Source organism: Pomacea canaliculata, linkage group LG2, assembly GCF_003073045.1.
Source record: "Pomacea canaliculata isolate SZHN2017 linkage group LG2, ASM307304v1, whole genome shotgun sequence".
Lineage (NCBI taxonomy): Eukaryota > Metazoa > Mollusca > Gastropoda > Architaenioglossa > Ampullariidae > Pomacea > Pomacea canaliculata.
The window spans coordinates 9,641,559-9,669,259 of NC_037591.1; the positions used below are offsets into that span (position 1 = coordinate 9,641,559).

The 27,701-nt window shown below is 45.8% G+C and overlaps 1 protein-coding gene across 2 annotated transcripts in view; it reads right to left on the minus strand.

Moving 5' to 3' along the window:
• Positions 1–27,701, minus strand: part of LOC112556266 (inactive tyrosine-protein kinase transmembrane receptor ROR1-like) — a 232,331-nt gene that overhangs the window by 75,740 nt on the left and 128,890 nt on the right. Inside the window, exons 1-2 of one of the 2 annotated variants that reach the window (XM_025225106.1) lie at positions 27,161–27,593; positions 12,166–12,203 (exon numbers count right to left, since the gene is read on the minus strand). In XM_025225106.1, the coding sequence (XP_025080891.1) occupies positions 12,166–12,203; positions 27,161–27,189 (67 nt within the window). In that variant the 5' untranslated portion in view covers positions 27,190–27,593. Of the gene's footprint in view, positions 1–12,165; positions 12,204–27,160; positions 27,594–27,701 lie in introns of those variants that run through there. The other variant, XM_025225105.1, reaches the window with a different exon arrangement.

A 27,701-nucleotide genomic window follows, 5' to 3' on the forward strand; every position in this document is an offset into this window, starting at 1 on the left:
CCCCTGGCTTACAGAAGATGTAAGTGCTCATGTACTTACGTGTCCACTTAGCATTGACTAATCTTAACCCAAGTTTTAACACGGTTGTTATTCTTATTAATATTATTTTTCAGTTGTTGTTGATGTTAATTGTCTACCTGGCTGAATGTACACAATAAGACCACTAGTTCTTCAGGTCTGTGGCTGGAAACTATTCCTAATCATCATGAAAATATGAAGACAAAGGCGGCGGAAAGAAGAAGTTTCCATCTTCCACCCTGAGCATGGTGAACCACTTACCAGCGGGCATCAGAAAGTGAAGAAGGGAGACCAGATCACAAAACTGTTCTTTAATGCAACTACAGGGTGGGTGATGTACTGGGTGGGTGATGTACTCCTATCAAGCGGAGCACTCGACAGAGACTACTCGTAAACTGGATGCACGTGTAGCAGCATGAATGGCAATAGCAAACGTGGGAAATAATGAATGGAGGAAGAAAATCGAAATGTTACAAAGAAAGCGAGGAAGGGGAATAACCTCCGACTACGGGGGGAGGGGAAAGCGTCAGAAGCTGGGGGAGATGGCCGGGGGAGGGGGAGATGAACTACACTGCACTGCGAACATGTGCCGTGACAGCCGCATGGCTCTGTCAGGATTGATGATCGCGGCTGCAAGCGGCGCCAGACTTTTTCTTCCTGCGGCTTCACAGTCTGTTGCTGATGTCCCGGATGAGAAAGACGCAAAGGTAACAGGTCCCGACTGTCAACATGTGCAACCCTCCCAAGAGCTAGTGCGGAGGGTTCAGGGTCGTAAGTCAGCGTCACGAGCCCTCCCGAGGGTTAGAGTGGGTTTGGAACCAACAGACGACCAGTGGGAGAGTCGGGTGAGGGCAGGATGAAGGAGGGAGGGGAGGAAAAAACGGTCATCTTCGCTTATGGACACTGACGATTTTCTGACCGTTGTCGAGTTAACATGGGAGTGACCAAAGGTAGCAGGATGACTACTAGATGACTACATGATGACACCCAGGGTCCAGTTTGCTCAAAAGGACTGCAAAGGAACTCAGAGGTTGAATAACGGGGACATACGACAGACTTATTCAAGACTTATGATACAAATTTGTGAATGTGTGCTCACGTCAATAAATTATAGAAGGTAAACAAGAGATGTAGCAAGTACGTAGTAGGTATTGTAGCGAAAGAGGAGTATCAGCTGAATCTGAAGCACGCAGCAGTCGGTTTGAGTGCAAAGTGCGAGTGAGGTCAAGGAGGAATTTGAACCTTGCACCGCTAGCTGCCACCGATACATCCCATGCGTCTGTTCCCCTTTCTCTCTATCCCCTTCCCTACCACACACACCCTCTTCATATCCCGCGCCTCCTGGTCAAAGTCTACACCCGTCAGATACCCGTCAGACACCCGCAGACCGCGCTCTGCTGAACATCAGGGGAGGGACAGTAACACTCTCATGTTGCTCTTTATTAAAGTCTTGCTTTTTTCTGTTTGGTTTGTTCCTTTCTTTTGCTTTTCCCATACCTTCTTCAGAACATGATTGTAAGCATAGTACGTGTGTGAGTGCGCTTAACACCTCGGGTATGAATATTTTGATATTTCCACTGACCTCAGAACCCAATCTGACCAGACATGACAACATAAAGAACCCAATCTGTCAGGGTCACATCCAACATGTAGCCGCCTTGTTCTTTGTATGGAATTCACTGGACTCGGCGACTAACCAGGCTCCTTCGTCCGACCCCGAGGGGTAAGGGAGGTTGGGGATGGGGTAGACAACACCGCCGATGCCACAAAACGAAATGTTTCAAGCCACATAGAGATTAGACATTTTCACCAACTGTGAAGTACTCTTGGATTTCCCTGGTGTAATTTTCCTGTCTGTGAAAAAGAAGTGGCTCTTTGTTGTCTCTCTGTTTACCAAGCAGAGTAGAGCTCACCTCTTCAGTCAATGTCTGGCTTTACACGAAGGCGTGAACCAGTGAGAAAAACAAACACTCGTCCGCCGCTGTATCCTGTCCTAGTATTGTAGTCAAAGGGCGTACAGGGTCTCGGGTTATCTCTCGCACTCAATGAGCTTCAAAATTGCACTGAGGATCATCTCTCTCCCCCCACACAACCAACACCCACACATACAACAAATGGCTTGGTCTTCTCTTGCAAACATTACTTGCAGGCAGCAATTTGAAAGCTGGTGTAGTCCAGTATTTGTGCGATTTCATATTTTATTTCTGATACTTTCTCGTCTGAGATGGAAGACACTTTGTCGTTCAGAAGCCATTAGACACAAAGGTACAATGCAGCATGACATCAGCGAGTCTATTTTTAGGAAGGGTTGACTATGAAGACAAGAAAAGCCGGTAAAAGACTCGGTCCAACCATCGGGGACCATCTACATTTAAAAGTGTGTTTTGCTAAAGCAAACAGGACACCCCACTCCAGAATTTTTCTGTGGATTTCTATTTGCGTTAAGTAAGAATGAAATATATTTCCGCTTACGACAGTCAGACATGGCAGACCACAGACTGAAAATTGTTGCATGTCAGTGGCTGTGGCACTATGGGTAAAATGTCTGAAGGAGGAGACACGAGTTAAGTGTGCACATTTAATGAGAAACAAAATACAGTCAGATAAAATCCATTTCTAAGCTTTTATGCTTGTATTCGCTTCTCACAGAGATGTCTGCGACTGGAAGCCCTAAACTGCTTTATGGAATAGTATACTTGAGAATTTAACTCCCCCTTTTCCGCTTACCTCCCCTTTATCTATACTCGCACTTCATCCTGATTAAGCTTTACTTCCGCTGGTTTCTTAAACATGATTCAATCACGAAATACGTTAACGATGCATAACGAAGGAAGCAAACGGATGATGACCCCCATCTCTATATTATTTATTCTCAGACTAGAGTTTTTTCAGCAACTAAAGTGACTTTGATATTGAATTTTACGAAGAATTTGCAACGACTGATGTCTAACCCTATTAAAACCCTCACCTGAGAGTTTCGATCAAGGGACCTCAGGAAAGCTGAGAAAAGAAAACTGAGCACTGTCCACCCTGATTTGCTCAGCACTTTGTCGGCCTCAGAAAGTTGCCCAGCCGTTAACACGACAACCCTAATCTGCAAACAAACAGTTCATGAAAACCCGGGTAAATAAAGTTGTGGTCCAGACCATATGATGTATCCGTTCACGCTCCAGAAAACACCCGACACACGGCAGGCAGCCTTTCGACGGGTGGCAGGCTGCCCACCCTCCTGTCCTCTCCCCTTCCCTCCCATCCCAGTCAGGGGGAGCACATTGTGTTCGATCAAACATGCGGCCTTCGCTCGCTCCCCGCACGCGGCACAGCAAACAACGACAAGCAGACGACATTTTTTTTTCAAAGCCGCCATTGTGGCGAACATGGTTGGGTACGCCGTGGGCCCACCCGTGAAATTAAATGACATGCTAAGGAGTCGAAAGCAGGGGTGGAGGCTGGGGACTGGGGGCTGGTCACTTGTATGTACGAAAAAAAGTAACTTTACGGGTGGTTGAGAGAGTCCCCCTCATGTTGGGAGCGGGTGCACACACCGGATGACATGGACCGCCGAACAGTTTGACAAGCTCCTGGCTATTGTTACCTGCAGAAAGTTTTTTTCTGGAAAATTATATTCCTGTCAATAGCGCATAACTTTTGGTTCCGCCTGACTGGCTTTGCAGTCTTGACTCCTGTCAAACATTCAGTGAAATGCCCAGACTTTGTATAACACATTGTGACATCCCTAGAAAAGCGACAGCAAAGGGGTACAAGCAGCTTTTGATGATGGTGGAGGTAAGGGTGGGGTGGGGACGTCAGGGGTTCCCCATACAAAAACTGTGGGTAGGTGGTTGATGGGTGAGGGGTTAGAAACTTAGTGTCAAAGCGGATGAACACAAGTTAGGTGGACTTTTTGTCTCACGGTATAGCAACGATTTTTCACCTAAAGGAGTTAATGACAAACAAACAAGCAAACAAACAAACCAATCGCATGACGTAGAAAATACAACAACCTATTTCAATAGACTATTTGAGCGAACCTTTACCAAGAGAGGGATGAATGTACAGAGAGAGAGAAAGGAAGGTTGTGTGCCCATCTCTCTCTCTCCTGGCAGCAAGGCGCTACAACAAATCTTCGCTTAAGAGAACAAATCTCTTTTGAAAGAACAAGTTGCTTAAAGTGTCTTACAACCTCCACCAGCATTTCAATAACTGCAGCGAATGGAAGACACGACACTCCCGCACAGAAGCACATATCTCACACAGCGAGAGTGTGTTGGTCGGACCGGGAGGCACGAGAAGTTCGTCAAGATTAACTTGGTTCTCGGCAAGGAGTGAGCACAGCTCACCGCACTGACAAGACTGATACAGTAGACAACCGCCGCTATCACTCCTCTTGTTGATGTACGATAAAGATGTTTACTGAGGGAAAAATACTGATGGAAAGTAAAGCTTTGGCCAATAAAATATTTAATAATCCCTCCCCGACCTTTACATCGTAAATGGAAAGTTTAGCGACAATGGGGTAGGTGGAATTAAGTTTGTGAGGGAACATTCGACTGCAAAAAGATGAACAGGTCTGACAGACAGACACACATGCTGGATGTGGTGGCGGTTTGAGACAGTTTAAAGTGCAAACAATTCCTGAACAAGCAGTATTAGCATGCTCCTCCGAGACTGAAAGAAGTCATCAGCCTTTTCGAAGTTTTTCATTCCCACCAGTCAGTGCAGAAAATGTTGATGGTCACGAACTTTTCAGTGTAGCAGCTCTTTCTTACTGACTGATACAGCTGGAGGGTTAGGGGGAAGAGAAGGCACAGGGGGCGTGGCTGCAGGGTCTCTCCACTACCCGCCTGGTGGTTGTCGTTGTTGCGTGCCGGGTGGGGAGTCGGCGGAATGTCGCGCCAGTTCTTTGAACCCAGCACTTGTTGCTCCCCCGCCTCGGTCTAGTAAAAACTGTGGCCTGAACGTCCCGGCATGCTTGGCGCGTTTAAAAAATTGTACTGATAATAAACACCAATCCCAGTGTTTGCCGGAGTTCAGTGCCTCTTCAGCTGCGCTCTCCAACCAGGACACCGAGACTCTCCGGATCCGAACCGCTTCTCCAACGCGACAGGCGCACTAGCAGGGGACATTCCCAGCCATCAAGCCCCGTTAGGCAAGTTCTCAATCAACAAATTACTCCCAAGAGATGGTGGGTAACCACAACCACCACCCACACCCCTTTCTCTATAAAACATCGTGTGAGTCTTGAGGGAGCCGGGGAATGGCTGCGGAGGATACTGGATGGAGGTGAAACGTGTAGTGGGAGGGTAGGTAAGTTTGGGTGGGTGGAAGAACAGTCGACGGCGGAACCCAACCATTGCAGAAAGATTAAAAAAGAATATGAGTATTTGTAACAGAAACGGGTGTATTGTATACAAAAACAGTAACCCACACTGGAGACAACAGACAGTGAGGATGCACAATGAGATGCTCACTTCTTCGAGATGCTCATTCTTAGCAAAAACTTCTCGGCACACACCATGCATACCGACTCCCAACGCATTTTTTCCACCTTAGGATTAGGTGAACAACAGTTTTGCGAAGCTACAGTATTTAAAGAGAAGGACACAGGATAATACCCTTCCACAGTCTCATCCTTCTTTCATTGTCTTCGGTTTATCCGCGTTGTGTTTATGACTCGTTCTGATGGTCTCGGTTAAAAAAACAACCAACAACAAAAGGTTTTTTTTTTTACTTTTTTTTAAAGACCACACAGGGTTAACAACCATACAGATGTATGCATCGTCGTGCCACCTCAAACACCGTTTTTGGCCTCTCCCTGCAGACTAAGGGGCGGAGGAAACACTTGCCAGGAGAAGTCGCTCACAGTTTTCTGGGGAAAGAGGCGATTAACAAGCTTTCCCGCGCCGTGCAGGCAAAGCAGCAGGAACTCCCAGACACTCCTCCAAAAAAATTAAAAAAAAATGAAGATAGTAATAAAAAATAAAAAAATAAAAAGGACTCAAGACCTCTCGTTCAACGTCCGCATCCAGCGTGTTAAACTTAACATGATTCAGGTGCTGCTGGAGGCGACGATGGAGCTACAGAAGAAAAAAAAACGAGAGCATCAAGCAGCTTGAAGTATGCTGCTGCCTGCTGATGCTGGCGAGGGCAGAACTGGCACAGAGAGAGAGAGAGCGGGGCAGAAGCATGGGATGATTGTAATGAAGGTGCATTCTCTGCCGTCAGGTCTCGTTGCGAACTTAAAAGTTCTTCCAATTACCCTGTCCACAGCACTTACAACAGTTCCTCCAGTCTCGCGGCCCTTTCTTGGCGGGAAGGGTGGTGGAGTTGGCAGAACTTACACGGAATTCTTCACGCACTTTTGATGTCCGTGCCACCATGATTCCGAGATACAAACCCTCCACCTCCTGTGCCCCCCACAGCCTCCTCCCCATCCCCCTTAGCGGCAGCTGTAGGGTCGTAACTGTTGTCGCTGGTCGCGATGTGGGAACATCAGCAAGCAGGTGCAAGAACGTGTGTGGACGTTAATGTGAGAGAACTGGCTTGAGGGAGACTTTGGGCGGTCCTCAAAAACATCTTCGTTCTTTACAAGAACATCTCTCCTCCCAATGTTAAAAAAAAAATCGTAATCAAGGTCCATAAAAACATTGAAATTAAAATCCAAGGCCAGGCACTAACTCAAATCAAATTAAACAAGCGTAAGCCATAAAATCCAAACATAAATCAAACAAAGCATGAAATTCAACAATATAAAAACAACAAAACCAGAAATAAAACATTTCTGCCAATTGTGTCCATTGTGATACAATAAATATAAAGGGAGCGAACTGACCTTCGTAGTTCGTGCTTCCTACTCACAGTTTTCTACGATCCGATCACAGGGAAAGACATAATTTCAAGAACTGCATCTGTCGCCCACCTGTCATGTGCAGACAGCAGGATCGGTACAACGAACAATTTGCACAGATCGTACAGTTCACCGTGAGGATATTTCGCGATATGTCGCGGCGTAGGCAACCGCCTTTAGTGCCAATGATTCTCTCCCCACACCCCAACCCATCTCGAGATGGTACAAAGTTCACTCTAGAAAGAATGACCTATGAGGTCAGTGGTTCTAGAAAGTGGACGAACACTTTCCCTGCTGCCATTCCTAATGGCGTCTGGTGTCTCCGGGCAAAACCATCTGTGCGGACAGTTGTCTCCTTGCTGGAGAATACTTTGCAACGACAACGCCCTCTCCCTCCCACACAGATTATCATCATTATTGTCGCATACAGCATTTTGAGTCGTGATGTGTCCTCCATGCCCACCCTCCCCTTTTTAAGAGAGAAGTTTGGAGTAAATTTGAATTGTTAGGAAACTCCAACGGTCCATTTTCTAACTGTCGTTACTGAGTTGTTCCTCCTTGTGTCGAGATATTTCTACTGCTGCTATCGCAGGTTGCTGTGGTCTGATGTCTGTGTGCGTCACAGACCGTCAAGCTGCTGACGACTGGTAAAATTAGTCTGAGTAAACCACGAACACAATACCCTCCATTATACCACAGCCGCTCCCGACATCAGGATCCGCTTTGACTGACCTTATGACCCCGATGGGATTTGCATAGTCCGCACACAGCATCACGTCTGTTTTTTAAAATAACTATTTTGTTTTTTAGTGTGGTGGTGGTTGGGTGTTTTGTGAAAGGGAAAGTGAGACGAGGGAAATTAGTTCAGGCTGTCTTTATCGATAATTAGTGCAGATCGTTGGCTGCCATTTAAGTGCACCAATCATCGAAGTAGTTGCAACGGTTAAAAACCTTTTTCCAAGCGGAGACAACTCGCAGGTTTATGGCGTTAAAACAAAACCTCTCTCTTTCACACTCACAAACACACTCACAAACTGTTTCAGCAGGTCTACCGGTCGGATGGTTGGTCTCCTTGGGTTCTCCTGGATCCAGTGGACCCAGGAAGGCTTAATCTGCTTTCCCCAAACTCGACTCACGATTCCACCTGCGCTTTAAATATCCCCATCCCTGTTCACCTTTAGGTTTTCCCTTTGTGCTAGAGTCTCTTCTAATTATTTTTCCTATTTTTTTTTCGCTGACTTCTTTCGCTCGTGCGTTAAAAATACGGGAGGGTCGAGGAGGATGTTAGAGATTTCAGCCTGTCCTCACTCCTGCAACACGTGCACAGGTGTTGAATGAAGACGATAGGAGGACGAAACAGAGAGTTCTCGCGAGTGTAAATGGCGATTATTGCTGCCCGTGTTTTCACTTGCCGGGTATTTGTGGACCTTTACTCATCCATCAGTCCCTTAAATAATCGCCACCTGTAGCTCCTTAAAGGCGCTTTAAAGTGACCAATTATCAAGTACAAATCTATCACGTGATCTGCAATGAGCGGAAAAATGTCGCAAAAGCCAAAATCGGGCAAACTTTATTTTAAAACAGGTTTCGTTTCTTTTTTTTCCTAAAAAGCTTTCAAACGCGAGCTGGACTAACAAGTTTTTGCTAACGATACAATTTATGCGGAGTGAAAAATTCTGACAGGTAAAAGCTTGCATAAAACTGAAGAAAGATAGAAGTTTGTGCATTTATGGCTCACCTGATAAAGACAGTTTGTATAAACCGAGAGAAACCAGCCGTATCAGCCCTTGGAAAAACACAGTCCGTGTTTTTAAACTTCCTGACAAAACCAAGTTAACAGTCTTTATGTATAAACACCACAAGTGTATTTACTTACTGACATAAAATGAATCTGTGTTCATCTCTATGAAGAAAAAAAGGGGAAAAACTATCAGGAAAAATCCTTCTGGAATGATCATCCATGTTGTGGACAGTGTTTTTATTCCATCAGGAGAATGGGGGGCTGTACATACTCGGAGGATCGCGGGTCTGTCGAGGGCACTAAACTAGGTTTGTCAACAGTCTACACACAATACGGGATTAGTAGGGTGGGGAGGGTGATGGGGAAGGAGTGAGGCGCTCCAGCGGCCATAGACACACGCCACAGAATTTAAGTACAATTTAACATAGCAAAAACGTTTAAATCCCATAATTCCCAGCCCATCTACCCCCACAATAAAGTCAATGGGCCAAGACTGTGTTGTTAAGGCGAAGTCTTCCTCTCGCTCACCCACACAAAACATAGCTTGTGTAGTGGTGGTAATATTTCACCGATGCTTTTACAGTATCAGAAAAATCATCAACATCAGCAACTAATTTGCTACTAATTGATAATAATCCAAAATGCTCAAGAGGTAATGATAAAAAAAAAAATCCAAACCCACGTGATAAATGAAGACCATATGGCCGGGTGGTACGTGGGGAGGAGAAGTAGAAGTGTTAATTAGTTGAGGCACCCCTCCACCCACCAGCTTAATCTGATTTCAATGTATTGCCCCTTCCCACCCCCACCCACCCAGTTTTGTTTTCTGCACTGTCTGAACTCGCCATGATGGCAGAACAAAATTAATTGGACAACAAAACCGGACATAGACTGAGATTGGACAATAAGGCAGGGAGGGACTTAATGGTTGCAAACGAGGGACAAGCTGGAGATGGGGGTGTTGGGTGGGTGGGTGGACTGCACAGACCCAACAGAAAGTGCAGATGATGCAATGACCTGATAATGACACAATTATTATATCTAACCCCTCAAATTTGTTCTGATTCGGACAATGAGGGTCTGGCAGTACAAACTGCCGCTAGTGCATGGCCGGAGATGCTCAGGCATGCATATCCTCGCCTAGTCGACCGTGAAGAGCCTATCTCAGTCTGCCTGTAATATAAGGCTAGAAGCCAGGAAAGCATGGAACTCAGCTTCACTGCCTCTACACAGCAACTCAACCCGTTCTTTTATGGCGAAGGACATTTTACAGAATGCACCAGGACACGGTCATTATTACTGATCGATACAACAGACGATTCCCTCTTGTTGATTCTCTAACGAGAGAGAGAGGAAGAAAAAAAGAAAAAAAAATTGAATGAAGAGAAAAACTAGAAAAAAGAGCGAAAGATGTGATAAAGAGGCTGAATAAACATAGAAAGCGGTTTAAAAAAATATATCAATAAATAAACAACAATGCGAATGATGTAAAAGACATTTACCCAAAAAATCTACCAAAAAACCTCAGAAATAAAATTGATTCCCTGTCAGGGACTGGGTCATAAATAACTCCCCAACATTCACAGCTTTTTAACAATTTGTTCGCAATACAATATGCAACATCCTGGTTTGAGTAATTATGCCATTACTCCATAGGTGACGGCAAAGCTTCCCTCTAGAATTAAAATTTCTAATCGTTTTCTGTGTAATGTTACTTCTTTAGCTCCCCTACAAAACAAATTGTCTTTATGTCTTTTGGACATTCGGACTACCATACTGTACTTCTGACACGGAGAGGCTACCATAGCTGTGACGCACGCGCTGTACTTAGAGTCTGGCAGAAGTCAAACAAGGGGCAACACAGGACTTTATGCAAAACAACAACTGTCAGAATGAGCGACTGCTTGGCTGTATGCGACCCCTTTGTAGTCAGGGCCGAGAACCGCCGAGAACCGCCATACTGTCCTCATAACAGCAGGAAGGGGAGACCACTGACAACAGTCTAATACGGTAATAAATGGTCTCTTGTCACTCGGGACGGCGGGGGCGGGGCTAGGGCGACATCTAGTGACCAAGAGAATTTCACAGAATTCCTACTTTCACAGAGTGTATGTATGGGTCCTGCTCCTCACGGGTGGCTTTGCTACATGGGTGTGTGGGTGAGAATCTGATAGGAAGATAAATACAAACGACAGAATGACAGAAAGGGTAGAGAGAGGAAGAAAAAATAGACACAAAGACAAAGCGAGAGAAAGTACGGAAAGAGAAAGAAAGAGGAAGAGAGCAGGTAAAATACTACAGAGACAGAGAAGAATGCCTTTAATAATTTCAAACTGAGGAATTGAGTGTTCACTCCGGTAAATTAACTTTCTATTGATCTGAGCTTTATATTTCTGGATATTGCCCAGCGCATTGCCTAGTCACCTGCTCGTCCAGTTGTAAATGCACGGAATGTTTAAGTGGGTGTGTATGAATGTAATACGGGTGCATGTTAGGGTGAGAAACGAGAGTCACAAAATCGGAAGCCGCCTGATGTACAGGTTGAGTGACGATGACGACGATAATGATGATGATGATTGTACCACAAACTCCGCAATATCAATCGTTTTGCTGCATTAGGGAATCGATCACTCCTTCCTCTTCTCGATTTCCCCACACAGAGTGCAGGCTTACAGACAAACACTCCGAGATCACGTAGACAAAACCCGCAGGTCGCTCCGGCTCTTGGCGTGAGTCTACAAAGAGAGGGAGTGAGAGATAGAGAAGAAAAAAAAAGAAAAAAGAAAAAAACCACAGAGAATAATAATACACGACCTAACCCTGAAGCGCACCGGGAATACGTACACAACCTCCCCGGAGGAGAATGGCAGGGGAGAGATGACATGCAATACGACGCCGATACGTGGCGGCCACGTAAGGCCTCTATTTGCTCGAATGACCGAAATATCTCGGTCTGAGATCTGCAGCCTCGGCGGTCGCGGTGCTGCTGCTGCTGCTGCGTGGACCTCTGCAGATGCTGTTGTAGCCAGATTGCAGAGGGGAGGGTCTGAGGGTGGGGTGGATGGCGGTTCCAACTGACGGTAATCGGAGTCGGAGGAGTGACATCCTAAAGTAGATTGTTCGTGTTGGGATGTCATTTATGCTTGATCCGCGCACTTTGGCTTCTGTTATTGCATCCTTGCTATTTGCTTCTCGATTAACATTCCCATTCAGCGGGTCGTAGAAAAAAAGAATACCAGAAAAAGGAAAGTTGAGGGAAAATAAAGTCAGACAACAAGAAAAAAGAATTAAAGGAAGAAGAGGAAAGGTGGATGTCTACTCTGACCCGAGACCGGCAAGGTTAACATTGTGTACTTATCCTGCTACTGGTTGTTTGGATTTAACATCACCTCAGTGGCACACGTGAATCTAAACACTCGGAGGTGATAAAAATAACAAGAAAATTTTATAAAGTTAAGAAAGGTGGGCACAGAGTCAGCGGGTGTTGTTTAAAAAGTACCATCAGGTAAAGGGTATAAACGGGTATAAAGGGTAGAACAGATTGTGGTGATCCACTTACCTGTCACGGAGTTCCTGTTCGGGTCCAGAATGGAGGACCTGCAGACAGAGAAAAAAAATGGAAACTTAGTTAAGGTCTCGTTGGTGTTCAACAAGAATTATCATCACTACCACATCCACACGAACCAACAACCACATCCACACAGAATGCAATCGCATATCTTTGCTTATAATGTATTTCATAGTTTGGTCGAGGGCAACGGCAAATCTTGTCCGCCCTGACAATAACAAAATCTTGGTGGCCCTGACAAAGACAAATCTTGGTCTTCGCCGACTCAAACCTCTTGACATACCCTAGGGTTTCAGGGTTAACACCTCGATCCTTCCCCGGCGCTGACAGGCAAATGTCTGCCCTTTGGACATCACATGACAGCGGCTAATCGTGTCTGCTGACGAGGCAGCGGGGAAAAACAGACAAAGGTATCTATGTTATATACCCGGTCTTAACTGAATGTCTTCCATCCTGTTACAGATGACTGAGCCCCGACAAACACCCAGATGACCTGTCGTAGTGGCGATGGTGGTTTATTTCCGCGCTGCATCCAACCTTCATTTAGAAGACAGGACCAAAGTCTGGTGCCAGACCGACTACATCGACAGCTTGTGAGCAACCCTGTAGCATTGTATATAGAATGGTAATGTTCGTCTGTAGAATGACCGGCCATTAACCAGATCCTAAAGAAAGTCAGACAAACGAGTTGATGACAGCTGGCGACTTAGTCACCTCATTTATCTGTCATTTTTTTTTCATTTTTGGGAAGAGCTAGCCCCCGCACCCGGTTTAATATTCTCAGGAAACAATCCTGATAGGCACAATCGGAATTGAGGATTTCCACAGACTTGGCGAGAATCACGACAAGGAGAGGAAGAGGAGTCCCTTTCGTCGCTCGCTCGATTTTAACGACTGTGCCTCAGACGGTTTTTATGTCATCTAAGACCTATGACATCCTCCCTTTGCTTCCGGCCCCCGCGGCAGTCACACGATCCCACAGGAGGGCAAACAAGGCAAGTCATAATATTTGCAAGCTCTCTACACCCAAGCCCGCAAAAAGCTGCCAGGACGAGAAAGGTCGGGACGCAGCGCCATCTACAGAATCTTAGAAGCGCAGCAGCAGCAACTCTTTCAGTCAACAGATCCTCGAGATGGTTCTGTGAAAGTAAGGTAGTTGTACGATTAGCAAAAAGCTTGCTGTGATTTAAAATTAAAAAAATGAGTGATGAGTTCTCGTATCGCGGGATTGCTGACGGACAGGTCACACTCTCAGCGATGATTAGAAAGATGACAGACAGGGGATTGAAAAATGTCAGGACATTCCCCTGTCAACTCCCTGGACAATCATAATACGGTCGGAATTTAGAGAAATAAACTGCAGATGTAACAGACTAACACCGGTAAAGAAGAAATAGTTAAGGAACGTCCATGATGGTCGGAGAAAAAAAGAGGGGGGAATAAACGAATAAACAGGAAAGGACTCTAGACTTAGAAGTTTTGTAGGTGTAACACTACCAATCACTAAACAAATGTTAAAGAACTTATTTTAACGTCCTGAGTAGGACTAATTGAAATAAACTAGTTTGAGTGATAAGGATTATTTACACAGTGGAGAAAAAAGATAGTAACAGGGGAGAGCGGGAGGAAGGGGAAGACTCGCACTCCAAGCCTCTTCAATACCGGAAGTTGTTACGTCACGCAAAAGGGAAGCCACTCGAGATCCTAGACGACAAGGGCAAGAAGTGAGATGGATGTGACGCATGTTCATCATCTCGTTAATAGCCTGCCCCCGAGCTTTCTTCCTCCGGCACCAGGCTCCCCTTCACATGTACACCTGAAGGCCAGGTAAGCCGCAACTTTGTCATCTCGGCCTTGACCGGTCAAATCATCTCCCCTTCCTCCTCCCCCCCTACCTCAATCTAACGGACTTGACAAGCAAGGCCGAGTTCCCCTTTGATGCTTAATTTCATATTTACCGACTGGTTGGACAGTGATGTATGTGTGGGCCGTGGCGAGTCTCATTGTGTGTGGCCCACCTCTCCTCAGAGCTTTGAACCCACGCACCTACCTGTTAACCTCCAACCCACACACCGACCTGTTAACGTTGAACCCTCGCACCTACATGTTAACTATGAACTCTTGCACCTACCTGTTAACTTTTAAAGAATGCGCAGCCTGTGTGAGAGAGAGAGAGAGAAAAAAAAAGAGGAAAAGGGTTTATACGAAAACTCGTTTCACGCTCACGATAGCGAAGAACATAAAAATTGGGGTGGAGGGAAGCGAGAGAGAGACAGACACACACACGAACACAAAAAGTGTGTGAAGAATGAAAGTGATAGCACAGGAATAAAAGGAAAGCCTCCTCCCCAACATTCAGCCACCCGGGGTAGCAGTGTGTAGACAGCACTAGGTCCGCCATGATGGCTACAGAGACAGAAGAGACTGTCATGCCGGTCATGAGCATCATGGCTACTTCAGACCGCAGCAAAAAGTTCCGGAACAAGATGAGTCGACATGTCTTTTTATCTAAATTGAGATTTGTTTTTTTTTTAAAGTGTTAGCATTTGTTTGATTCCTTTTTTGTTCTTCTTTTTGCATTCTAACAGTGCGCGGGTTGGATAGGAAGAATGGGTTGTCGCAATGAGACATATTTTTGCCCTTTTTCTTTACAGGAGGACAGCGGGCGATTTTCTCTCTTTTCGATAAGAGTTCAGAAAAAACTTCCATGATCTGAGGTAATTAGTTGACGAATGGGTTCTCGCGAGGAAAAAAAAAACGAGAACAGCAAGGAAGATCAGGCGTGCACCGTTTGAATCCCCCTTCCCCCCGAAAAATATTCAAAAAAGGGGGGAGGCTGGGATTAATCAAAGGGTTAGAGGTTAATAAAGGGAATCAGCCACAGTGTTAGAGTGGAAACATAAGATGGACAAGAGGCTGTGAAAATGCATGAGTAGTGCGCTTGTAACCTGGTGTTACAGTGTCCTACCGGCTGAAGTTCTACTCAGTGTCGTTGAGTCACGAGAGATGTCACATCCAGAGAGTAACAGGTGTGCTCCGAACTTTGACCTCACAATCCATACAACAATGACAAGATCTTTACCACCACACCACCAGCCTTCTCCACCTCGCCCTCACTCCCATCCGCTGATCTTTTTAATCTCGGTCAGGTAACCGATACCCCAACACACTGACCGCTGGTCACTCGCGGTAGAAAGCTCCATAGAAATCTTATCAGTTCAAGCCAGGTGAGAAAGATGCATGAGATCGCCGAAATGAGCAAAAAAAAAAAAAAAAATTCTTTCACAGAAAAAATCGTTCACAACACACTACACCCTACCGACTCCATGCCATCCACCCTTGTCTATTTTTCCCTCATTAAGTAGCAGACTGGTAGATTGTTGTGCGTAGAACTAAACATACATTCTATACTTTTCTAGCTTTTATTATCCACCATACTTGGAGGTGTCGATGATAAGGAAGCACCGACTAGCATCCCAGTGTGCCACACTGGGGGAAAGTGGATATCCCAGCATGCCGCACTGAAGGAAGTCGATCGCGTGCCTGGTCGTTGTTATTGCATCACTTCCGATCCAGGATTATTTTAGTTCGCCAGTCGCCTCCCTTTCACCCCACGCTAATTATCCTAATCGGATACAGTCCTCCACCCTAGACTGCTCATGTGCTGGAAGAAGTCTGCTGGAAGGGTTGGATTCGTACCCAGCGACCACGGATCTGAAACTAATGGGTGGACGACGGAAGCCGCCATTTTGATACCATGTCTTGGTATTAGGAATAGCCTCTCACTAGATTTTCATATATTTTATAAACTGTGGATGTTGTGTTTTCTTGAGCTGCTTTAGCTCATTGAGTTCAAGGTAATAAAATGTTTGACATACACTACATTATAGTAAGATGGCTGCATAATGGTTTCAAGAAGTAGTGTTATGGAACGAGTGTTCGAACTGCGCCAGTGACACAGGTCAATGGTTCACGTGCATAACTCACACTTTAGTGGCAGTGTGAAGAGGGAGAGAGAAACAAGCAGGCAGCTGAGTAAACGTATCAACACAATGAGAGAAAGAAATGGAAAGAGAGAGAGAGAGAGAAAGAAATGTAAGAAACAAACTACCCCAAAAAGTACGAAAACTTTGTAGACCCGCACATTTATTATTTAAATACTTCTGTCCAAGGAGTACATTTAAACTGAATGAAACCTGCTTTAAAAAAAGTTCAAACAACATATTTCGTGAGTCAGGTAACACGCAGGCTTAATTAACACACTAATATTTGAGAGGAACATCGCAGAATAAGATGCTGATGGGGAGCACGTGCAAGAAATTTAATAACACAAACATTGAGGGTAATTATGGTACATTCTGACGATCACAAACATTTATGGCGGGAAAGTGCACACGACGCACTCATTTACAGCATTTTATTCAATCTTTCTCTCTCTCACACAGACGCAGGCACCTGGAGGGCAGGTTAGTGTGTAACGTGTGTCGTACCTGTGGATTACAGGGACTGGCAGGCAGACATGTTTATCTGAATATAAAACTGGGGGATGGGGCGTTTACAGGAGCCTCGTATGGCGGGGACGGTGGCTACGAGAGCGCCATAGTGTCTGTAGTAATTTATGCGACAAGTGTCAGAGAGAAGCAGAAATAACGGGAGGGAGGCTCACCTGGCTACACAATGGGGGAGGGGAGGTGTTGGCGAAATCTCTTAAAGTTGTGAAGACATTAACATTTGCAAATTCCTTACTTCTATTTTAAAGAGCGGAGAAGACGAATTTTGTAGACAGCAGCTGCAATTTTATTTTTTCTCACTTGAAAAATGTCCTGGATCTACAATAAAGGTCCGAGTACAAACATGAACTGTAGTGAAACATGAATGTAGTCGGTCTGTTGGTCGTTGTGTCCTCCACTAGCGCTCGGTAACACTATATCCTTTCGCATGCTCGCTACCTTGGATCGCGCTGCCTCGCAAGAGAAACGGGATCTCAGTTGATACAATGAAAGAAAAACCCTGCAATGTCACACTTGTCCCCCATACACTGTTCTCCACAGCTCAGCCAGTGTTTAGGGTCACTTTACACCGAAATATTTGTCGGGTGCTAACAAACCATAGTCTGAGGACCAGTAGCTACTATCGCGGTGGGTAGCTGTAAATATTTGCGGTCAAACTCTGACCCCCCTGCTGGGTCAGACCAAGGAGCAGATGTCGGTGGACGACTATTTTTTCACTTCTTTCTGGGAGAACCACCATGATAGGTTCCTACCACCGGGCTTCCTTTGTCTGAACTGACTTGTGATTAGCCGACAGTAACAGATCCCTAGGACAACCCCACCGACATAATTTGAGAACGAAATTGAAGAAAGGAAAAGATGAAGGAAAGAAAAGACGATGTAGGAAACAATAACGAGAAAAAGAAAACAATAAAAACGAACAAAATCATAAAAGAATAAACGAAAGAATAAAAGCGGATTGCAAAAGAGAAATGGGTGGCTATGATTGAAGGAGGAGGGATCCTTTGCCATCATTCACCTGCACGACAGACCAAAGGATGCGAACTTAATAATCACTCGTTGTAATAAAGGTTAAGTCAGGGCAGGGTATACACAACACCCAGACGTAAAAAGCTGTGGCAGGGGCAAGCAACCCTGCCGAGTTCGTAATCCGGGTACTCCGCAACGACAAGCCCTGGAACAGAGAAACGGTAGTCAGGAATTCTCAGAAGAGAAAGACAGAGAGAGCGAGTAGAGGAGGGAGCGAATGCGGGCAGGTGCAAGGCGCATTCCGGGTTCAGCGGTTAATCAAGGCCCACAACTCTCAGAGACGCGGCACGCTGAGTTGGGTCTTTGCCCCTGCCGAGTGAAGCTGTCCGCATATCGGCAGACATTGAAATATAGTCGCGGTTTTCCAGCAGATCGGCGTTCACTCACCCTTCCTCCCACCAGCACCGTCCTCACACCCCTTGCCTCCCACCCGCACACCTCGCGGATAGCCACCCTTCTCCTCCGCGCCATTATCTGTACCCGAAATGGCTTTCTCGCCCAGATAACCGTCCCGAACGTCAAGTTCTGGCACTGTCGCAGGCACGGGTAGCACCCGGTTCGCCATTATTCGTGAGACGACGAGGGCTGTTTGCTGGCACGCATCAACGGTTACCGTTTCCCTCCCCCACCCCAACAAAGTCCCACCATCCCTGCCTCCTTGCGCCAGCCTCTCGGTTGCGGGCCTCTAATGAACATTAATGTCTTTGCGCGAAACTGTTTGCTGGGCATAGCCATCGTCGGCTCCGGTAATAACGGCCATCATTCAAACTATTAAACCATTAGTGCCTCACCCTCACTGATGCCGCCTCGCCACTGTGGCTCTGACAGTAATCTTGTCAAACAGTCAGTTCTTTTTTTTTTTACCCCATCCACCCCACTTTCTGGAGGTAGTTTCTGTGTGTGGGTGGGAGGACGGGAGGGTAGCCTTTCCAAGAGGTGCATATCTATCACACCGCTTGATAACAACAGTTTTGGAAAACGCCAGCACGTGCAGACTCGAACAATTCCTACGATCTCACGACACCCGTAAAGTCTGGAACAGAAGTAAACGCCACCTGCGAAATTTTGTTTCTCTGTTGCTGCCTGTAGGTCTGTGGATGCCTGTAGGTCTGTGGATGCCCACACACTGCACGTGCTTTCCGACATCGCGGCGCTGCCTTCGGACAGTCTCACCTGCGGAGCCACGTCAGCCCCGCCTGTCAAAGCTCGGGGTGTCAGTGGGGTTCATACCTGATGCCACGGGAGGCGATAAGCCAGAGGAGATGAGAGTGCCCGCCCCTGTCACTGCTCTCTTATCGGGAGACTGCGCTGGCACTGATGACGCCATAGGCTTTCATTGCAGTCATATTTATGACCCTGCTTCCTTCCTCCCTTCTTGCAGGAGGCCTTTCTCGACCTGGAGGAAGTCTTGTCGAGGAGGCAGGAATTGGTGGCACGATCTTCCGCCAACGTCTAGTCACGTGACCTACCTTCCCAAACTGTCCACCCTCTTTCACACTTCCGAAACCATTTTTGTAGTCTTTCCATGCCGCAAACTTCAGTCCCACTCTCTTCTCTTTCTCATCAACGTCTAAACAACATTCACTTCCGAGACACTTTTAATTATCAGTTAAGCGGTGACCGAAATCAAAATCCAAACAAGGACTCGAACCCTGACAACTTTTACCAACAGGTGGAAGCGCGGTTCACTTACTTGACTTTAAAATCTCCTCCTTTCGCCGCAAAGAACACGAGGCCGGTCATATAAAGTGTGTAAAATAGTTACCGACGAGACCCACAGGTGCTACAGAACGAGTTACAGAGAGTTGATGTAGTATGAGACCTTCCACACTACAATAGAATGAGTACACAGACTGAAGAAATAATCCTTTAATCTTCCCCCTCCCACTCCATCACCCACTGTTTCTGTCCCCCCTTTTCTCTCACACACTAGAAAACAAGAAAGGAAGGAGCGGGTAAAGAGATTCATGAGCTAGACACATGGCTACTTCTCAGGGCTGCCAAAACAAAATTTAGTTCTGGAAGCAGTCAGGGTGTAAAGGTACCCGGCCCCTGTCGAGTTTATGCGCAATAACAAAGCTGCGAAGTTCGGGTATCGGTGACATCAGACTCTGGCCGGACGCGGCCACAAGTTGCAGGCAATTTCGATGCCATAATACCAGAGCCAACGATCAAGCCAAACTAGCAACATGTTCCTCCGCCAACGAAAGAACACATCGCCGGGCCGGGGGGACCTGGACTGACATTTCAGCTTGTCTGGAGGACCGCCGCACGCACAGAGACATTTGTCTGGAATAGCGTCCGACACCCGATATCAGACCAATCGACTGGGTGAGCCACCCTCCCACCCGTCTCTCCCACACACCCTCCTCTCCAATTTCGCTCTCTCGGGGAGGACAATCAGGAGCGCAGGCTGGGAGCTGGTCAGGAATATATCGAAACAAGGAGGATTAAGGTCGGAAGTTTGAGAGATGCTGGATTAGGGTCTGGGTTCCAGAAGTACCTGTCGCCAAGCACCACAGCTTTGTTAAGCTCGGGATGGTGGTGATGATGGTGATGGGAGATCCAGTCGGCTTAACACACACACACGAACATTTTATGGACTGTGGAGGAAGGAAGAACATTTCAAACGACGATGACAAACACAGTGGAGGTAGAAGATAGGGGAAAACGAACATACAAAAGTCCTGGCACTTCGTCTTTTATTCCTGCACACCGCTGTCATCCTCCACCCGCCCACTTCATCATCCTCCACCCATCTATCCCCACCTCTGATGCCTGCTCGCAAAACACGGGCCCGCTATTATTCTGCATACGAATCTCATTACGAGGAGCTGTAGGCCTCGCGGAGGATGAGTCAGGTTTTCACAGCGGGACGACGAGGCTCCTCCGTGTGCTAAGACCCTCTTACGACGATGATGTAGTCTGCGGTGCCCACCACCTTCCCACCCCCCACACACACTTCTCACTCCACCTACCTCCTCCCACATCTCTATCACTACAAACACAAACACCCAAGGATTTTTTTGTATATTTAGTCTCATCAGCTTTTTTTGTTGTCTTCATAACATCCCTCACTGGTGTCTGAACAACTACGATAACAGCATCTACTGCAATCGTCTTTGTCGTGCATTTGGAGGTAAGTATTAATAGACAAAACACAAAAGGTATTAATATTATAATGAAAAGATATAAAAGATAAAATAGGAAAAGGTAGATAACCTACCAACAGAGATACGTATTAATACGAAGACAATGCTTTTAAAAGAAAGTAGATGAGAAAAAAAAAAAAAAAATGCGTACATCACAAATTTGTATATTACCTTGCTTCAGAAGGTAAAATCCTGAAGGAGTAGATACGTTTTACTGAGTATGTACGAAGAAAATATTCATTACAATGTAGAACACAAACAAAGATACTCATTGCAAACGTGTCAGCCAAACGTTCGCGCGAATAAGAACGAAGCGCTTCCTAACGTTTGCTTCCCTCAGGCTCCTCCGATTTCTGAGATGTCTATATTTACACCACTGTTGTCTTCCTTTTTCTCGTAAGCAGCTAATGGCATCAAGGTGTGAGGTGGTGTTTTTTCGCTCGAATTACATCTGACCTCGTCTCGTGCCCATGGCGCCTACAACCGCGGGGCAAAGAGAAGAAACGTTAAACGGAAAAACAGGAATATGTACAAGGTAAAGCCACTCCAAAAAAAAGTAACAAACCACTCAAATATTAAAAAAATTGAAGTGGTTCCATTTTAGGTGAGGAAATGTTCGTCTTTATTTCTATTTTCTAGGGTAAAAAAATTCCGGCTTCTCTCGTTTTCGAAATTTGAAGCACAAAAAAATTATTAGAGATACCCTTACACAACACTGCCGAGGAGTCAGCAGGAGCTAGAAGAGTGAGTATTGTTCGCTGGGAGGATGCTCGGAGGATGCAGGCAGGAGTCCAAGCTTGTCGTGCCAGCAGCACATTAAGCCGTTGTCATGGCTACGCGTCGCCACTCGCTCTTTGCCTAATGGCGCGGTATCTCAAGGCCTGTAGCTCCCTCTTTGTTCTCTTTTTTTTATATTTCTCTCGTCTCCTGCTGGACGAAATATAAGAAAGACACTACCTGCAGTGGCGCCTACATTTAGAAGACATTTTAATCACGGCACCGACTCCTGTCTGACTCTTCGTCCTGTTTCCCCGAAACTTTATTTTTGTTCGTCCTCTTAATCCTCGTTATGTAGGTCAAGATTTTTTTGTCCTCTTGTTTGGTCTGGTTTCTTTCTTCTGGATTTCCCCGCCTTAATTTTTTAGCTTCAGGGTATATTCTATTTAGCGACATCTTTACATCCGAAACTGGATCATATTTTTTAAAAATCGTGAAAAATACCGGTTCATTAGCAAGATTGACTAACGAGTCTCTTTTTTTGGTGATATGGTGGAAGAGAACTATCCGCAATCAGAATCAGTTTATTTTAAAATAGTAAAATACTTCCAGTTTAAGGATTTATTTGTTCCTCTACCCCTCCTATTTCCTTTCTCGTTCCCTCAATTCTCTCTCCTCCGTCCGTTGTTTGTGTCGGTGCATCACGTGCAGTAGACCGCGTCTGCCTCGGCTTCACTCGTCTCGCTTTGTGTGCAATTGTGGATGAAAACTTTGTGGAAATTGCTTTCCACAGACTGGCCACTACAGCGCCGATTGTGATCACAAGGGTCGTAACTGCAGGAAACAAGCTCGCCAGAGTTACTGACCGTAAATCCTGAATGTCTGGGAACCATGTGACAGAAGCCTTTTTCTTGACTCTATTTGGAAAGAGGGGTGGGAAGGGAGGCTTTGTGGAGGGAGAGGAGTTGGTGCCGTGGCATCGTCTCATGTCAGAGACTGCAGTAGTGCAAGTCTGGCGAGCCGACGATGCCAAGTACTGTGGCGGTGCAGGTCTGAGTGGAGATGTCGACCTTCCCTCACTTGCCAGACTTGGCCTTTTTGCTACAAGGTCCAGCGGACGACTAACATATCCCATAACATAGACTCAACTACACGATTAACACAAAAGACAAGGTTTACAGAGTGAGTATCGTTCACCACACACGGAGGGGAAAGAGACCCTAGTCACGTGATATGCATGGCAGCCATCGTGCACGGAGACTGTAAACAGGGTGTTGGTTATGTTCCGTGTTTGTAGCTCGTGAAATTCATCTTACCACAACCATCTTACTTCTAACTATACCTCCGACCTACATTTCTCTTTTTATCTTCCACGTGTCTGAAATGCAAGTAGTCTCCAAGTTTCTCTGTGCTCCAGATAATCAAGTTTACCTTGCTTCTGCCGCTTACAAATATCTCCACTGACTGTAAAAACATTAAAAGAAGATTTCTCTTTTCTATTAACTTAATTAATTAGAAATAAGTCTTCCAGTCCATATTTCCGCGGACACTATCTAGACAGTGACTAATGTAAGTCAATACATCTGTGACCTACTTCTGGCCACCCGTGGCTGTCATGACACTGAAGTGACGGCTGACAGTTTTAAGTTACCTGTGGGTAAGTGAGTCACAGTCTTTGATTATCTGACGATCTGAATTATCCACTGACGCCTGTCAAAGGTCTCCTCTTACAATAGTCCAAACCATAATACTTCTAATGTAAAGAGAGTGTGAAGCAGAGGGACCTGGTAGGTGTGTAGGTCACCTGGACAACCGATTATTATTTTATTTGCTGAAATGACAACATAACTGACTTCTTCATTTCTTCTTAATCTTAATGACAGTTTAGATATTACTGTTCATTGTAAAAAATGACCATTACAGCTGTATGATAATGTAAGGAATGCATATTTTTACTAGAGTACTAAAACTCTGGCCTGGATTCTTTGAAGCTGCCAACGACTCCATAATGACAGCTGCCAACGACTCCATAATGACAGCTGCCAACGACTCCATAATAACAGCTGCCAACGACTCCATAATGACAGCTGCCAACGACTCCATAATGACAGCTGCCAACGACTCCATAATGACAGCTGCCAACAACTCCACTATGAGATGTCAACAACTGGATAATGGCAGCTGTCAACAATTCCGTCAATAACAGCTGCAAATTCGTTGAACTTTTTCTCTCATCTCGGCTAAATAAACAATTAACTACTCAGCACAACCAAACGCTACCGACCGATAAAAATTTAATAAAAATGTTTGCAGGCACTTCCAAATAAACTGTGAAAAAGCTGTGGGCGTCTCTTTAGTAAGAACATTAATCTGAAAATGTTCTCTGAGAGAAGCAGTAAGGTTTGGGTTACCTGCCCATAATGCATGTCCGAATGCGAAAACGCAACGAGGAAAAAAAAGGAACCCCATAAGATAATAAAAATATAAAATGAAAAATAAAATATAAAGGCTGTAAAGTAGAGTGGAAGCATTGGGTAATAGAAAAATGCGGAGTAACGAGTAGCTAAAGAGAACAGAAGCTCATAGCTGTCAGTAGTTAAACTGAACACAGAAGACATTTACACGCGCATCTACATAAATGTATTCTACGGGTATTGCCACACAATGCACGCTGCTACATACCAACGGTTTCACATCAGAGTGAGCGAGCAAAAGAGAGACAAAACTTGTTTAATATTAAATATCCCAGATCCGCATTTGTCAGCCATCTTGCACAACACGAACAACATCGTCAACCTGCTGAACTACTCCAAATTTCTTTTCCTTCATCCTCTCCCTTAAAAAAAAAAGGTATCTGCTGAGGGGAATTACAAATGCATGCTGGGAAGTACCTGACAGATGACAGTATCTGTTGTCGTGCCAAGCAGATCATGTGACATGGCTTTTAACGTCACACGTGCCATCCGTTAAGTCAACGTCACACGTGCGGAAAACCGTTTTCCCGCCTCTCTGACGTCACCATCTGCCGTTACTTTTTGCACCCGACATCCCGTAAGAGTTAAAGAGAGGAAGGGTGGACACTCAGAGGTGATGACAACATTGGTCAGGGCGAGAAGTCAAGTACAACGGCTTTTCCCGCAAGAAAGAACAGCGAAGACTGGAAGACAAAAGTCAATGAGCGTCAGACAAACACCTCCCCTGCTCCCCCTTTTCCCAACTGTCTCCCTTGTCAGTACAATAATGAGTTTCAGAGGGACAAAGTGTGAGGAGGGGTTGGTTCACATTCTCTGGCGGCGATGCACGTGGGAAAAAAAGGGAAGGGTTTGTGGGGGGACGGAGGAGGCTGGGGGAATGTATTATTCATTTCGTCCTTGTCGCATGTATCCAGAATCCATCAAAGGCGCAAACATTGGGGGAGGAGGGAGGTGAGAGGGACACGTGATGCAGCTCAGACCTAGAGGACCCCGGGTGTCAGGGTTTTTACCCACAAAAATGGTTGGCATGGAAACACTGGTTCGATTCCATAGACCCTCCGATGTTCTAACGGTAGACAATCTATTCTGTTGCATGTGAAGTACAGTGGGTGGTCTATCCTGTTACATATTTACGATATATATCCTACAGTAGGTTCTCATCTTTGCTGTTAAATGTTTTACAGTGGCTGACCCATCTTAGAGAAGTGCAAATGATGTCTGTCGTCAACCTCTAACTTTCCTCTTTAGACGACGACCGCTCTTCTGCTGTAATCTCCTCAACGACCTTACAGCTAAAAATAAAACAATTTCAGCCAGTTACAGGAATTGACCAAGAAAACCTGCTGAGTTTTTTTTAATAAAGCTTAGATACCTGAATTTAATTTTCATCGCGGTTGTGGCTAAAAGTTAGGAGGGGCAGGACTGGGGACTGGGGTGTGGCGACACGCCGACCGGAGGGTGTAATTAGAGTTTGGACAGAGATTTGGACCTGCTTGAAAATCAGTTAGTGGCGACCTCGGGGACACACCTAGATTAATGTTGTCAACGAGATGATAATAGATGATACATCTATCAGGCGGCTATATCAGTGCTGACCTCCGGGCTTAGCCTTCCAAACGGCAGTTCAACCCACTCCCTGACCTCCCACCCACACCACGACTTCTCTTTTTTCTTTGCTCAGTTTCCAACTTTAGATCACAGAATAAGGTTTATCCAGTGATTATATTTACTGGAATCTTTTTCTTTACGGACAGAAGCAAAACAGACAAAGAACATTTTTATTGTAAAGATGCCGATGAGTTAAAATATTATTCTCTTATGATTAGTTTTTTTTAGGGATTTTTTGTGGTATTTTTCTACCATTTTGATGTCACACTTAAAACATATTTTCTCAAAGAATATACATACAACTCACAGGCACATACAGACTCACCGTCACATGCACAGTCGAGGTGACACGTGACCACGTGATCTGCGCGCGCACACGGTGACATATTGCGGCTAACAAGTCATTAACCCTGACAGCAACACTCTCATGCGTGTGTCAACGTTTCCAACCGCCAGTCTTGAGAATCTTCACATGTCTCGCAATTCTCAAGCAAAGCAATTAACTTCTACACCTCGACAACTGGGCGTGTTGTACAGGGGAGCGAGACAAGGGCGTCGGTGGCTTTTTTCCCTCTTTTACATAAAAATGTTTCCGTTACATACGCCCTGAAATGTCTTCTTCCTTCATCCGACTTTTTCTTTAGGTCGATAAGAGAGACCTTACTTCATCAACGCCTAATAACACTTTCCCCAAGCCACCCCTTCTCTCCAAAATCCCCTTCCCTCCCATTTCCCCACCAGCATTAAACGGAATCGATTTAACCGCTGAAAAGATGAGATCAAAGAGATGGACAGAGGCCTTAAAAAGAGATAAAAGGACATTAAAAATAAACATTGGAAGTAATTTGCAGGAGACAAAATTTAATTCGGTAAAACTTGCTTTCTCTGAGGTAACTGCCTTTCAGAAGAGAAAAAAAAAGTGACGAGCGGAGTTCACCGAATACACAAGGCACGTGCACAAAAGACAGCGCGACAGAGATGGAGGGGACTAACGGCACCTGGAATATTTTTAAACCGCTAGGAACGTGAAGAGAATAGAGGGATGGGGAGAGTAGACAAATTATTGGAGTGTAGCAGCATCAGACCGACAGTCAACTGCTACATCAGTAGGGATGCAGGAGGGCACGAGAGGTGGGGAGGGGTAGAAAGCGGATTATGTAAGACGTGGAGGTACAAAGGACTCGTCAGGAAAGTGGCGGATGACAACAGCTTACAAAAGTGAGGAGAGTGGTGAAGGTGGGGAGTGAAGGGAATGACAGAATGCAGTAAAGAGGAGCTGGTGGTAGAAGGGGGGATATCAGGAAATGAACAAGCATACACATGTGTATACACACTTTTACTTTCTGTCTCTCCCTCTCACTCTCTCACACACATTCACAGAGGCTGCGAAAGAGATATGCAATGACAATAAGAAAAAGACTCATGCATCCTCTCACACACAACACTTTCTCCTTCTCTCAAACACTCACACATGTGACAGGTAAACAATTCCTACCATATATCCTCAAAATCATAATCAGGCATGGTGGCCAGGTAAGTCTCGGCCCATAGGCTCCACAGCAAAGGTATCCACAGCGCTGCGCGGTGTAAGTCCACTTGGTCGGCGGTTCCAGACTTGGTGATGGTCTCCTGCACGCGCTGTCCACACACACTGGGCGGCTACTGCGAAGCAACAGCGAGTGGTCACACACGCACACACACCAGCCACCACTGCCCGAGACTTGGACGAGCGCCGGACGCTCCCGTAACACTGGCGACTGAACGCTGGCGCTCGCCGCGTGCACGGCACCAAAAAGTCGCGCGTCGTACCAATCACCGCTCTCACCGCTCGCGGAGGGCGGAGATCGCGCCAAGAGCTGGGTGGATCTCGACTGTCGGAGGGCTTCGCGTGCTCCCCACACTGAACTGCAATGAGCCTCCCACAGGTCTTTTTGCGTGTGTATCACAGAGAGAGAGAGGGAGAGAGAGAAGGGGTGGGGCGAGAGTAGTAGGTTGGAAGGTGGATTAGGAGGAGGGTTAAAAATATAGAGTTGGGG